Raw genomic sequence first — 14,294 nt, 5'->3', positions numbered from 1 at the left:
TGACGCATGAATGAGATAGCTGATGGCTGATCAGATGATGCAAGCACGACTTAAGTGCTCTGCCTGAACTCACGCAATGCTCTATTTAAAGATTGAGTATTGGTCAGACATGACCAATTTAAATTAGATACTGTCTCCCTCCCTCTCTTTATGATAGTCTTGCGGATAAGGTAGCAGAGCATGGCAAACGTTATTCCACAGCTTTGTCAAAGGGCAGTCTTCTATTGACTTACGATGATTAACTAATGCTCAAGTGAGCACAGAGGGAGAGGCTGAATATTATTTAACATCTTCCTACTCATTATTTTTTTCTTTTTCTGCAGCTCGCTCACCTAGAAGTTCAGAAACTTTGCCCTGTGCTTCTTTCAATCACGTCTTCCAAACTTCCAGCCGACACCAATCTTTACGCTTTCCATCTCTTCGTCTTCACTTCTCTGTATTTCCACCCTGCCTGCAACCCCAAAATAAACCCAAACAGAATTATCAAAGGAGCCATGGATTAGGCGCTAAACGCTGGATGTGCTGAATAGAGAGCTTTGAAGTCTATAGGGCTTTGAGCCGAAGATGTCATCATTGGAATCTAAGTCTAATTTTCACTCCTTCACCACCCCAGCATCACCACCTCTGTCCCTCCTGTAGATCAAGCATGCAAACTGCTGTAGGTTATGTACCTGCCTGCTCCTGATCTCCGTATTCCCTCCATCCTGTCCCTTTACAATGTGGAAAGTGTGTGTGTGTGTGTGTGTGTGGATTGTGGGGATCAGGCCACAAAGCGAAGGTAAGTAAGATGGATTAATTGAATGATGGAACATTTCCACCCAAAGATGAATGGGCGATGAACGGCAGGCGGCCGGCTGGTAGCCAGGGAGGTTGTGTGTACTCAGAGAGAAACATTGATTTGCGCTGTGAGAAACTCATACACTACAACAGGGTGACAGATATGCAGAAGAGGAAAGGCAAGATCCTGTGTACTAAGACAAAGTTTCCTCAGTTTCCATAAGCCATGAACAGACACAGAAAGGAGGGAGTGTGGAAGGAGAAAGGAGGTGTTTTTGGCAACCAAGAGCAATGTTCAACTCTGTGCCCTCTGTGAAGCCTCCAAATACTGTAACTTGAAGTAAATGAGACGGAAAGTATCTTAGGTATGAGGAAAGGGGGAGTTTTGCTGTGATAAATGGTTTTGGTATGAGGTATGAGCTGTTTCACAACGATACTTTGTGACATGAAGGGAGGGTTAGAATTAAGTGAGATGAGAAGTGGGTTAAGACTGAGAGCAGGAAAGAGATGGCCGTGCCTGGTGTAACCACAGATTCCACCTCGCTTTGATACATTGCACTGAATGAACCTTTTCCTCATTTCCATAAGCCCAGCGAGGCCGGCTAATAAGTGATTGGTATTCTCCTCCTGGCCTGGCCCCGCTCTTTGATAAGCCCCGCGCGCACGCAGCCAGAGACCTCAGCATGATCTCATTTCCTGTCTCCCCACCACCACAAACAAACGCCGTCAAAGGCACAATCGTTCTGCTTCTCTGAGCATTGTTGTTGGAACTGCTGTTGTCTCAGTCGCTCACACAAAAAACAAACCACAACGCACGCGCACACAAACCCATGCCACAATCAGCTCTTGGTGCCGAGGGTGTCTGCAAGAGTTCACCCCGTGTATTGTGGTTTCACACACACTCGCGCTTACAAACACACAGTGTCATAGACGTAGATATGCTCACAACATAACCCGCCTGTGGAGTAGCGATAACTGGGGCTAAACAAAGGCCCTTTAATGTCAGTGTAAGCCCTTGTCCTGAAGGGGGCTTTGTGTGTATGTGTAAATGTGAGTGCGTGTGTGTGCATCTGTCTGTCTTTCTATGTTTGTATATACTACATGTGTGTTTCTGTATTTGTTTGTTTGAAAAACTTTTTAAGAAAACTGAGATAAAACAACACTGAGACAGAGGAGTGAGTCTGTCCACCAAAGGTCCCAGTGCCTCTAATCTTCTAATGCTGTAAATGAGCAGAGGAAATGGGAGAATACAGCAATGATACAAAGAGAAAAAGAGACTGCAGGGAGTTTCCAAGTCAGCAAAACACATAGTTTATGCATGTATCCTGTTCACCAGATGGGTGCTGACAGTGTGTGATTAAATCAGAGCTGTTAAATATACATACTTTTTTTTGCAATTGTTTTGTTTCGACACCAGAAGACTTGCCCTATTTTACTAGTCATTGGCAATCAGGCAGCAATTGGGCAAATAGAATTGTTGATGATTGGTTCATTATCACAATTTTACTTGGACAGTTTTTTTTTAATGTGTGTTGATAATTTATTGTTAAAAGCCTGTGAAATCTGAAAGAATGTCCCTGTTAGTAATGACTGCTTCGAGGCCTCCTGGAGGGTGCAAAGCTTTGGAAATCCAGCCAAAAAGCCACAGTGGTTCCCAGACATGACTTTTTTAAAGACCTCAGTCTGGGGAGCCAGTGGAGTTGATGTAACAGCAGGAATATAGAGGATGAAAACTAGCTTTTTTTAGTAGGTGCGGAGGAGGCTAGATAGTTTAGCAAGAGGAGGTGAAGAGAGGATAGTGTATTTGGCAGTGAGGGCACTGTATCCATCCTACTCCTCTGGCTGTACTGAGTGGAGTTCCTGGCAGGCTCAATGGCCCTGCACCCTTCTGATAACTCACCCGCTTGGCTCCCCATTGTCTCTACATTCCAGTGGCTTAAAATGGAGGTCGCCTTTTCTAACAGCATGTCAACATCCACGAGAAGAATGTCAAACCCTCAGTACAGAGCAGGAAGCCAGGGAGCAGAGAGAGAGAGAGAGCACTTTACTCCATCACTGAGATGGTTTTGGCTTCGTTTTTATTTACAGTAGAGTTACACTTTGAGTTGCAAGGGTTTTAATGAGGATGAGGCAGTGTTGGTTCTTGATACATCCCCAGATAGAGGGGGAGAGACTTGAAGCACTGTGATTTGATGTGTGTTAGTAATTAAATCTCCCTTGAGTTGATGTGTGTGAGTAAAACTTGTGGTGACTGCTAGGCCAGACGTGGCGCCTGCTCTGCGCCGTGCCCCTGTCCACATGTATGTGTGCACACGCTCCTGTCACCATTAAAACACATCTGACTCTGGTACATCAGCCTCCACCCACAACCACTTACTCCATGGGGGGTTTGGACACCCGTAAAACCTGAGCCCACACGCATGTTACCGCCCGCTCTCACCCTTCATCCCCAAGCAGCATCTAGAGTGGAAAAACTGTGAGAATGTGGCAGCAGTGTTGGCCCTCCCCGCTCACAGCAGCTCTCTTAGTGCTGGAAAAACAAGATGTTTGTGAGCCCCCCACCCCCCACCCTTTGCTCTTGTGCCACTGTCTCTCTAACCTTTTCTCTCTTTATTTCGCTTAGATTTCCTCCATCAGGCCCCTGCTCACTGTCAAGTGCAATTGTCATCAAGCATATTCATGTCCACAGAGAACACCTTCCACTGTCAGAGGGAGAGTGGTATTAGCAAGACAAGGCCAGAGAATAAAATATTAAATGCTCTCTCTGTATCATTTTGGGATTTTCCAACCAGCATCCTCAGATTTTGAATCATATGTACTTTTTCCCCTTCTCTAGTCTTTTTGACATCTTGAGCTTGCTCTGTAATACATCTACTGTATGTGTTTAATATATTCATGGTCTGGAAATCTGATGGGATTTGGACTGATGGAAGATATTGTTGCCCCTGTAGCCTGTCAGGCTGGTGGGAACTGTCACATGTCCTAACTGCAGAGAAACCTACACATAAATATAGAAACTTTTTAAACCTTGTAGGTGTTCAATTTTGTGTGTGCCAAATGACAGCATTTCAGTGGTGGTACTGCAGTTGCTAGCAGGGAAGCTGTGTAACAACTCCCTGGACATTGTCACTGTAGCCTCTGTTTAATAGGTTAGAGGCAGTGTGTGTGTGTGTGTGTTTGCGTTTGTGCTTGTGCGTGTTGTGTAGGAGTACCACAGCACCACGATAATGCCCAGAGCTTGGGGTTCACCCTTGTCTGCTGTGGTACTGTGATGCAGATAGACAGCTCTCTCCTGTGCTCCTTGAGGCCCTGTGTGTGTGTGTGTGTGTGTGTGTGTGTGTGTGTGTGTGTGTGTGTGTGTGTGTGTGTTTATGTACGAGTCAGAAGCAGGCCAGCATGCGTCGTTGGTGGCTGACCTCCGAGGACAGGTGCCCCTGCATCCTTCAGTACACACACACACACACACACACACACACACACACACACACACACACACACACACACACACACACACACTCTCTTCAAAAAATAGCCTGTGCACCAGTTTCCTTGATTAGAGTTAACCAAACAGACAGTTGCCTTGTGACAGAGAAAACACACACATGAAGCCTGTGTAGCCGTGTGCTATGATCATCCATAGGGACTCCAGCATCTCTCCAGCCACAGGGTGTGTCTTTCCTGCCAGAGACAGACAGGCTACGGATGCAGGCGAGCCCAGTGACAGGGACGAGGAAAACAACAGCCTGGAGTTTTTGACTGTCCTCACTAGCGTTTGTTTACATTGTTTAGGGGGAAATACACCAGCATCGTGTTAAATTTGTAATCCCTCTGTAATTAAATGTGACTTCTCTGATGGCCTTTTGGATTTTGCAGAGGCACTGGCACGGCGGAGTGCGTAAGCAGATGTGACTGCGTTTAAGAATTTAATGCAGCGGTGTCACGGCTCATTGTAACGGCTCAAGAGACGAACATTGTCAAGAAAAGCTTTCCACTATGCCAGTGAGCATTTGAATATTTCAGGTTTTGGAAATTTTGCCCAAGTATAAATATCCCATTTGAATGGTGTCAGAGATCTCTTACCCATCATGCTCTCCACCAGTCAGTGTGTGCAGTGTTTAAACATGGGTGGTTTGTTTACCACTTTATGCATCAGTGTGCTCCCCAGCTCTCCTCCTTTCCTTCTGTTTTTATTTTGGCTGAAAATTGTGTTGGATTATTTCAACACATTTTCCCTTTATCCCGTTGGAAGCCAGTTTCAAGTGGAGAGGATTATGTTGGTAAATACATTTCCTTTTGGTACAAAGCTCCCAAGCCACTCACCAGTGAAAGGGGGCCTTGATAAGAAAATTGTGTCAAGCAAACTACCTCACCTCCCTCTTGACACCCTCTCCACTCCATTTTCCTCTTGTTTCATTCCCACCATTCCCACCCTGACTAATTCCTGGTAGTTAATTTTCTATTTTCTGTTCAGGACTGTTTTGACATCAAAGTGGGGATGATGGAGTAGGGGCAAGCCAATCCCAGTGTGGCCTGTGCTTGAAAATCAAATCAGGCAGAAAGCCAAAAAAAACAACTTTAAAATGAATCTATTAGGAAGCCTGTATATCATTTGAACACTCTTCTTCCTTGATAATATTTCATAAATTCACTTATTCTCTCCAGTAGTGCTGACACCACGGTGAAGAGAATAAAAACAGCTACCTAGCTACCCAGCAGAGACAGACTAAATAAAGTAGAATCCACACAGCTTCACATCTTGTATCCAGAGATAATATCTCTTCAACAAACGCAAACAGAGCTCAGATAAGATCAGAGTCTTTTTACAGTCTATCGTTCTCGTGGATGCGATTACTAGGTTCGCTAAAAGATAGCCATAGTCAACTTACCATTCACGACCATCCCGTAAACTGTGACGGGGCAGCATGGAGTATAATTATTCACATCACAGTTTACAGGACTGTTACAGCTTTTATAGTCCAGCAAACATCTATGTTACTTTGTAACTTTAAAAAAACCCTTTTGTGCACACTGTAAGAACTGGATTTCCACATACTAATCATTTAACATATCATGCCCCATAATCATACACATATCAATATCATACCCATAAACATTTAGTGCAGATGTACGTGCTTACTGTGAGAAGGCGCATAGGTATTTTAAGAATCTGTATTGGATCGTTCAAATAAAAATCATGGTTAATCATGATTTATCTAGCCCTAGTTGGGATGCAGCCATTTTCTTTGTCCCAGAAAGGCATAAAGTGACATGTGCCGATGTAGTATATTTGGTGTGATGTGTGTTGTAGCAGTGGAGGTGTGATATCAAACAAAGCTAAGTAAGTGGAATCTGTATGTATTTATATCTGTATATATGTATGTCTCAGCTATAGTGTGATTAATAACATGATGTATTCATCTGTAGACTCACCAGTTTATTTCTCTCTGTATCTGCAGTATAACTTTGTGGGGAGAATCCTTGGCCCTCGGGGACTCACAGCCAAACAGTTGGAAGCAGAGACGGGATGCAAAATCATGGTGCGAGGCAAGAGTTCTATGAGAGACAAGAAGAAGGTAAGCCCATCTGCGTGGCAGTGTGCCTAGTGTGTTATAGTGTTTTATCTCTTGATAACAATGTTACTCAGTAGATTCCACTCACACAAATAATAAAAAAAAAAAACCTACATTTAATTTGCCAAAGCAGCTCGCACTAATGCTCACCTCTTTCTTTCACCACAAGGATTTATCATCTGTCTTGAAATATTACACAATATGTGAAACTTGGTGGGACTGCTGTCACACAAAAACATCCCACTAGCCTGGTAGAAACATGAGGCAGACATACGCTCAGTTGATGCCTGGGGGCTGAATTCTGACATCTGATAGGGGCTGTTTGCAAAATGCTGTGCAGTGGAAGGTACAGGAGGCAGTAGTAAAGCAGACGGCCAAGGCCAGGGGGCTGCCTCTATTTCTGGACCCACTGAGCTGAGTTTGGAGACATAAAAGGCTGATGTTGTGTGTCTACATATCTCATGACCTCGGGGGTGACCTTGAGCCAAAAAATTTTTTTTGCATTATTTTACCTGCAAAATATGTATTTGCATAAAATCTTGCACAAAGACTTGAAGTCTTTCAGACCATGTTTGGTTGTCCTGTATCACACTCCTGGTCGGTCAGCCTCGCAGGAGTATGTCTTTTAAGCCTACAGTGTTGACTCATGGCATATTTCAACCTACATATTGAATCTTGGTACAAAAAATTCCAGATTCAGCCAAAGCAGATAATTAAATAATAAAAAAAACCTAAACTTTGAATGCAGCAGCAACTTACATACATCCCCAAGGCACTGCAAAGTGTGTCAGTCAGATTTGTTGATGTACTTTGAAGTTACTGTGAGGACAAATTGACAGTTTTTATTTCAAGCATCTGTGCATGTTTTGCCCCATGGGCTTCAGCCGTGCCATAATGGCTGCTTTTAGCTGTTTTTCTGTTTGTTTTTTCTTCATCGAGTGACACCTTTTGGAATTGCTGATTTTTGTTCTTTTTTTTTTTTCCCCTCTTTTGTCTGTACCTCCCAATTGCCCAGATTTGCCAGGCAGTGGTGCTATATTACAATGCATTTAAGTCAGAACAAGTGTATTTTCATCCCTCTTAGTGTGGGAACCACCTTCTCTACGCACACTTCTCTCTCACACACACAGTCCACAGTGCATCGTAACAGAAACAGGGTCCATACACACAGATGCACAGAGATTTTCAGCTGAGTCATAATCTTAGAAGCTCCAGTTTGCTGCAGGGCCAACGTTTTCTTCTCTCTCTCTCTTTTTTATGGCTCCTCTGTTCGTATTTTAATCTCTATCCCTTCTCATTTCCCTTGGAGTATGTTCATTATCACAGAACAAGATGAAGACATTCTGCTATGGTTCTTTCTTTGGAATTAGATCCAGAAGTAGCTAAATGGGAGTGAACACACTCAAGCATGTACAAACCCGCACTCTCACGCACACACACTTTAGAAGTTCGTCTTAGCTCATTACATGAATCTATGATTACCTTCATAATCTCTTACTATCTTAAATCTTAATGGCATATGCCGGTTTGTTTTGCTATGCAGTGCTGTGACGGGACCTGTCAAAAGCCCTGCACAATTAGTACACCCACAAAGGCCCAGTGCAGTTAAACATTTATACAAAAATATGGGTGAGCTGTTTGTAGAAGGTACAAAGTAAATGGGAACATTTTAAAAGTGGCAGACCTGGTTTTCTGCATGCATTTAATTAAATGATTACATAAGCTTTCTATACAAGGCTTTGTTTCCTTTATTGTGTGCCATTAATATTACACTTATCCTTCTCACCACCAATCTGTTTTACGTAGTACATCGGTGTCTGGTTTAGATATTTTCAGTAACATTGGGTTAAGCTGGGGAAGACATAATGAAAAAAGCACCCAATGGTCTACCAGTTTTTATATCCTTTGCCGCCTCCGCTATTAATAAATCATGAGAATCACTATTAGGTTGGCTCGCTGTACCCTGAAAGCTTTTGTATGGCCCGGGTGTGTCATAACTGTGGCTCAGTCCCAGACAAAGCCATAGCCACAGCCTCCAGTCGCTGCATCCTCAACCTCAGTATTTTCAGCTTGATGCCCTGTGGCAGCAGAGGAAGCCACGGCAGCAGCTTAGCCAGTGTGTTTATTCAGGATCCATTAGCGGCAGCGTTTTTATGCTCTCAATAATTCAGCTGGTTGCTCCCTCCTGGGCCGCACTGCCTGACGGGGAGTCTGCTCACTGGAGCTACGCAGTGGGAGAGAGTCAAGCAGAAACTGAGGGCGAGAGAGAGAGGGAGAGAGAGAGAGAGAGAGAGAGAGAGAGAGAGAGAGAGAGATAGAGAGAGAGAGAGAGCGAGAGAGAGAGAGAAAGAAAGGGGGGGGAAGCACAGTGAAATAAAGAACAATGGCAAGAGAAGAAAAGCAGATCAAGTAGAAAATAAGGAGGAAAGAAACAGGTGAAGAGAAAAATGTGGTACGTCATACAAGACCAAATATAATGCTTATAATTAGGGATATCCTGATCACTTTATTTCACTCCCTGTCCCATCTAAATTCTTTTAACACTGTGTATCTTCTGACTCTGAGTTTTTAATTGATTTTGTTATATTTTATTTTTCCTACATAATACTGCTGAAATTGCACACCTACCCCACACTTTTCCTGCATGACAGATTTCCTTTGATTGTAACCCATAATATTTTGTGTGCACATTATTTTGGCTGCTGTCGTATAACTTTGTACTTTTAAGTAGTGTTCAAGCCTGCTGCCACTGAACACTGTTAACCATAGCCATGTAAGATCTATTCTCTTTTACCAGCACTAGATACCTATTTAGCTTAGAATATGGAAAGATCCTGGTATAGATTTATAAATAATGTTAACTCTTTTTTAAAAATTGATAGAGCAGTCAAAATCTGTATGGAAGTGGAAAAATCACTAAACCCACCTGTGTATGTGTGTGGGTGAGACTGGATGTTCAGCTCAAATAGAAGGAGACAGGAGAGGCTAACGCAGGATAATAACCTGTCCTCATACCGCACGTCACGCTCTGATCAAACAAGACTAAATGTAAGATGTTTGTGACTGAGTATAACATTTAACATATAACATTTGTTTTTAAGGCTCTTATGATGCCACTAAAATTTAAGCTCTTCCAGTCTTTTGTGCTTTGTTTTTTTTGTTTTTTTCTTATTTTGTTGTTAAATCTTGTGCAATTTTCAGATGTTGCCCAAAGGGAAGATGCTTGTGAGTTATGTCCTTTTTGATGATTATTGTCTAAACAGTTGGAAGGAAGAGGGACTCCTTCTGGAGCCTTATTCCAATCAAACTTTCATCTAATGTGGCAGCTTTAGTCCCTAGTTTTCGCTTTTACAGTTGTGCTTAATGCAAAACAACAGCAGGAATAACAGTAATTAAATTACAGGTATGTTATATCGACCACTGCAGAAGTAGAGTGGGGATTTCCTTCCCTTTTGCTAAAACAATTCCCTAATTCTATTTTGGCTACCAAACAGTGTGAGATTACAGATAGCACCCTAGCCAGCCGTTTTAGTTTGAGCCACACTAAATGTCCTTCCAGACTTTTAGAAACGCTCTATATCAAATAAATTTGCTTTGATTTGTTTTTTTGCTGATTGTTCCGACACATAATAGCTAAAACTGTGTTATCAGCATGGTCACTGGCAGAACAGTATAGGCCTCCGGCTCCGGCTGCGTTCAACTCCTGCCAGCCAATAAGACAGTGCCACAGCACGTCTCCCACATTTTATTGCTTAAGAACTAATATGTGACATTGGTAGTCAATATGTTGAACGTGATTGGCCTGTTGGTGCTGCAGCAAGCCTACTTGTTTTGTTTAAAGTTTAAGCTGACTTTTATTTTCTCATCTCGTTGTTTTAAATTATTTGGCCCAGCACAACTAAAAACTTGTTTTCTCTTCATCAAGAATTTACAGGAAGCTATTATGTTGATGAGAAAGGCAGTGCAATGTCAAGGTATTAGTTCTGGTGCCCAGGGGATATTGGCTGGAAATGGCTTGCGAGGGCAGCAGGAGAAGACGATGGTTCAGGACATTTGGGCAGGCAAATAGCAGTAGGTGTAGCAACCACTGCAGTAAGGTTTATTGGTGCTATAATTTTTTTAATTACTTCTGTAGAGGTGTGCTGTAATGTCTCCTTTTTACACACAGAGCTAAAAATCCTAACATCTAGGTGACCTGTTTGGAAATGCCTCCTGTCGCCCACAATCTGTCCTCTTTGCCCTTTCAGATTTAAAGCTTACATTTCATATAGTGTTGTATGTTATAGAAGTAATCTAACACAATGCAGTCATCAAAGCTGACTAAAATCATCAAGCTGTGGAAGGTATTTCTTTGTCAGTGCTGATCCTTCTTCCTCTACAGTCATGCTTGTCCTCTCTTGTCCTGCCATGCCCCCGCAGCTCCCTACTGCACCTGTTTGGTCTGCTGGCATTTAGCCTGAGTTGCATTGACCCCAGTTGGGAACGTCCTTTTGGATTCAAGGAGAGGGGACTGTTCAGAGTGGGAGGGGCAGAGTTAAAACAGTGCAAATAGTTTCATTTATGAGTGTTAAAAGTGCAACATTGCCAGGACAAAATTGTGGTGCCACATAATTCAAAATCCCAGTGAGGCAGCAGGGTGGTAGATTATGCAGAACTGACCTACAACCACAGCTCCTGTAGTGTGACTTCCCTGTGGAAGGGGGCAGGCGAAACCAGGGTACCAACAGGATCAATAATATAGAGTAACATGAACATGTGAGCCAGCCATATTGAACAGCCACCCTATTTAAAGGACCACCCTAAAAGAGGGAGGCAAGAGCCAGAGGAAAAGGGGAGTCCTCTATTTTTGTAACTTTTTTGTGTGTGGTGTCATCCATGTCCTTAAAGTTGACTGGGCTCGAGCTGAGGGGTGTGAAAGCCAGCAGGCAAACAGGTGTTCTGCAGACGAGGGGAGTCAGGCAACATAACCAACCAGCTTTTCCTTCTGATCCTATTCTTAGATGTTGTTTCTAGATGCAGTGTCCGTGCTATTTATTCATGCTACATATTTTGCCAAAACCGACTGGTACGTGGTTACTGCCATGGCATTTGATGTCGGCCAGCACGGACAGTCTCTTCAAAGGCCTTCCCAGTATATTCCCTTTAGCGCTCGCCTCGCCTCCCCTCTCTTTTGTCACCCTCCCTCCCACCCGCCCCCTCCACTCTTCTTCCTGTTTGTCATGCTGTCACTTTCTCTCAGAGGGCACACAGTGACCTTGTTCACAGGCAGTCATGCTGGTGTGAGGTGTGTGGGTGTGCGTGCACTTAGTCCACTTTTCCCCAGATCTCTTTGACTACAATCTAACCAAATCTGAATCTGCCAGAGTGAACACAGACATGAGATTGACTGATCTTGTTGGGTACAACTTGAGCAAGTCAGTACGTATCTACCATGCCTTTTTCATACATTGCCCTGCATGCAGAGGCAGCCCTCATGGCCTGTCTGTCTGTGTCCCCTCTAGAAAAATGCTGAGTCACCTTCCAGTCCCCATGTCCCCTAATAGGCCATAAGCAAACAGCCATGGTGAAATAATGGCCTGACTGCTGAAACTAGGCCCTCCCGCTGTGTGGAAAAGGGGAAAACGAGAGCGGAATATTGAACTTTTGTGTGTGTGTGTGTGTGTGTGTGTGTGTGTGTGTGTGTGTGTGTGTGTGTGTGTGTTATAAAGAGCAGTGCCATGGCAACAGCTCTCTGTGGAGTAGAAAGCAGGTGGGTGGCACTCAGCTCAAGCTCTAAGCTCCACGTGCGTTTTTGTGCGCGTGCGTGCTCCCTCTCACTTTGCGGCGCTCGTCGAGTGTGCCGAAATCATGTCAGGTGGACCCCCTGCAGAGCACCGCAATGCATTGTTTGTAATTAGACACCACAGTCCTACTCACAAATGAGCAGCGATCTAAAGTTGAGGAGGTTTGTATGGGTGGGGGTAAACAACACAGCGTTCATCAACAGTCTGTACAAACCAGCACCAACAGCAGGAGGGAGGAAAGCTGAAGTTGACTGCTTGAGCCTCTGACCTCCTTTGGTAGGTCAGAGATTTAGAAATATTTTCGAATTACATTCCTTTTGACGTACCTGTTTTGTCTTCATAGCATCTGTCAAATATTAACATTGTAACACTGTAATCCTATTTTGATGTTTTAATGTGGTGTCACACATCAGAGAATCTGAGGTTGTGTCTTTTTCAGACAACCTAGACCTCAATTCTCCACCTCAGGGGGAAGTAGTCAGCTTTCACACTGCTGGCTTTCATGGTTGTATAGTGACATGTGATACAACCTCAAAAGCTTTTTAGAGCGTTCTCACTGTCTCCTTGCTGCATTTACTGTCAGCAGGGGCAACCAGAAGAAGGAGGAAAGGAGCTATGCTAAATGGATAGGCGTGTTTTTAAAAAAGAAAAAAACTTTCTGCAAATGTGAGGCTACTCCATATTTGTCTCTACTTATCCCATTTTACCTTTTCACAAAAAAGTGAGATGTGACTGGGCTTTATGACGGCACCTGAAAAACGTAAGCACCACACACCATTTCCCAAACTCAGACTCCCCAGTTTAAATCTTGAAACGGCTTCCTATTTAACTGTTTTGAAAGGCTATTGAGCAGCGATGGTTGGTTTTGAATACAGCCCATTTTGCCTTTGAGGTAGCGGTAGTGCTACAATTTGGCACTCTCTGAGTGCTTTGGCGCTGCCTTTTCAGGAAGAAAAAACAACTCCCTCAGAGAGCTATTGTTACTTAGGCAGTATTGTCCACACAAATACAAGTCAGAGACAGAGGCACACACTTGTGTACCTTCACACACAACCCAGCGACACTTTGAACTATTCCTACCAGTTACGTTGTTGTGGTTTTAAAAAAAAATCCCCATCCATCTCTCTTTGATCCCTCCATCCATCCATCTTTCACTGATATTAATTGCTGCAGGGCTAGCTGTCGTCTTTGTCTTTGTGAAGCCATGGATCTATTAAAGAAAGGTGTCCTTTCAAAGTTAGAGCTAAATAGCTGACTAAAGGGCCACTCCTGTCATCCTGCTTCTCTTCACAGGGCCCTGACGTCCTCTGTGTATGCCTGCCTCTCACCTGCACTTCCTCTGATACGCTGTGTTACTCTGCTGGTGCTCCAGCACACCCACACTGTTATATTCACTCACCGCCTCTCTCACTCCCTCTCTCTCTCTCTATCTCTGTCCAGGAGGAGCAGAACAGAGGGAAGCCAAACTGGGAACACCTAAATGAAGACCTTCATGTCCTAATCACAGTGGAAGACACACAGGCCAGAGCTGAGATCAAGATGAGGAGAGCGGTGGAGGAGGTCAAGAAGCTCCTCGTACCTGCTGTGAGTATACATACACAAGCTCATATACGCACATTATGCATGCAGCGGTAGTACCTTATGGCCTAATAAGTTGTGTAATGTTCTCCACAAGTGCAGTCATCTGAGTATCCAAGGCAGTTGACATAGAGGACATGGTTTAGCTCTGATTTAGGTGCAGTAATGCTGAGAAAGGCCTTTTCATGCTCAACTGTCTCAGTCCAAACAACAGGATAATGGGGCTACATATGGCACACCACCTCTATCCCACTGTCAGCATCCTGTTTACTTCCATATATAGACCAGGGGAACAGGTTGGCTGTACCCCCAGTGGAGTGGAAAAACATAGCTAGCTGTACACACCTCCTGTGACAACCACATTTCATCTCAGCTTCCCCTCTGCCCCGACTTCCTCATACGTTATGCCACCGGTGATATCTGCTGGTAGTTTTTTGGCATGCGAGGTGTGTTTTCCTTGTTAACTGTGGTGACCAGGTGGGCAGGGCAGCTGAAGGCCCAGATTTCCCATCAGGTGGCAACACGCAGGCCTTGGTGGTCTGCAGAAATGAGACTAGCCAATGCCAGGCATGCAAGGTGTCACTTG

The 14,294-nt window shown here is 43.9% G+C and overlaps 1 protein-coding gene across 6 annotated transcripts in view; it reads left to right on the top strand.

The window, feature by feature from the left end:
• The window catches only part of qkia (QKI, KH domain containing, RNA binding a), a 74,195-nt gene that overhangs the window by 32,032 nt on the left and 27,869 nt on the right, over positions 1 to 14,294 (top strand). For all 6 annotated transcript variants that reach the window (XM_018663468.2, XM_018663471.2, XM_018663469.2 and 3 more), the window contains exons 3-4: positions 6,234 to 6,350; positions 13,571 to 13,714. In XM_018663468.2, the coding sequence (XP_018518984.1) occupies positions 6,234 to 6,350; positions 13,571 to 13,714 (261 nt within the window). The remainder of the gene's footprint in view (positions 1 to 6,233; positions 6,351 to 13,570; positions 13,715 to 14,294) is intronic.

The sequence above is a fragment of the Lates calcarifer genome, linkage group LG19, assembly GCF_001640805.2.
Source record: "Lates calcarifer isolate ASB-BC8 linkage group LG19, TLL_Latcal_v3, whole genome shotgun sequence".
Lineage (NCBI taxonomy): Eukaryota > Metazoa > Chordata > Actinopteri > Centropomidae > Lates > Lates calcarifer.
This window is presented reverse-complemented; position numbering and strand designations above follow the sequence as displayed.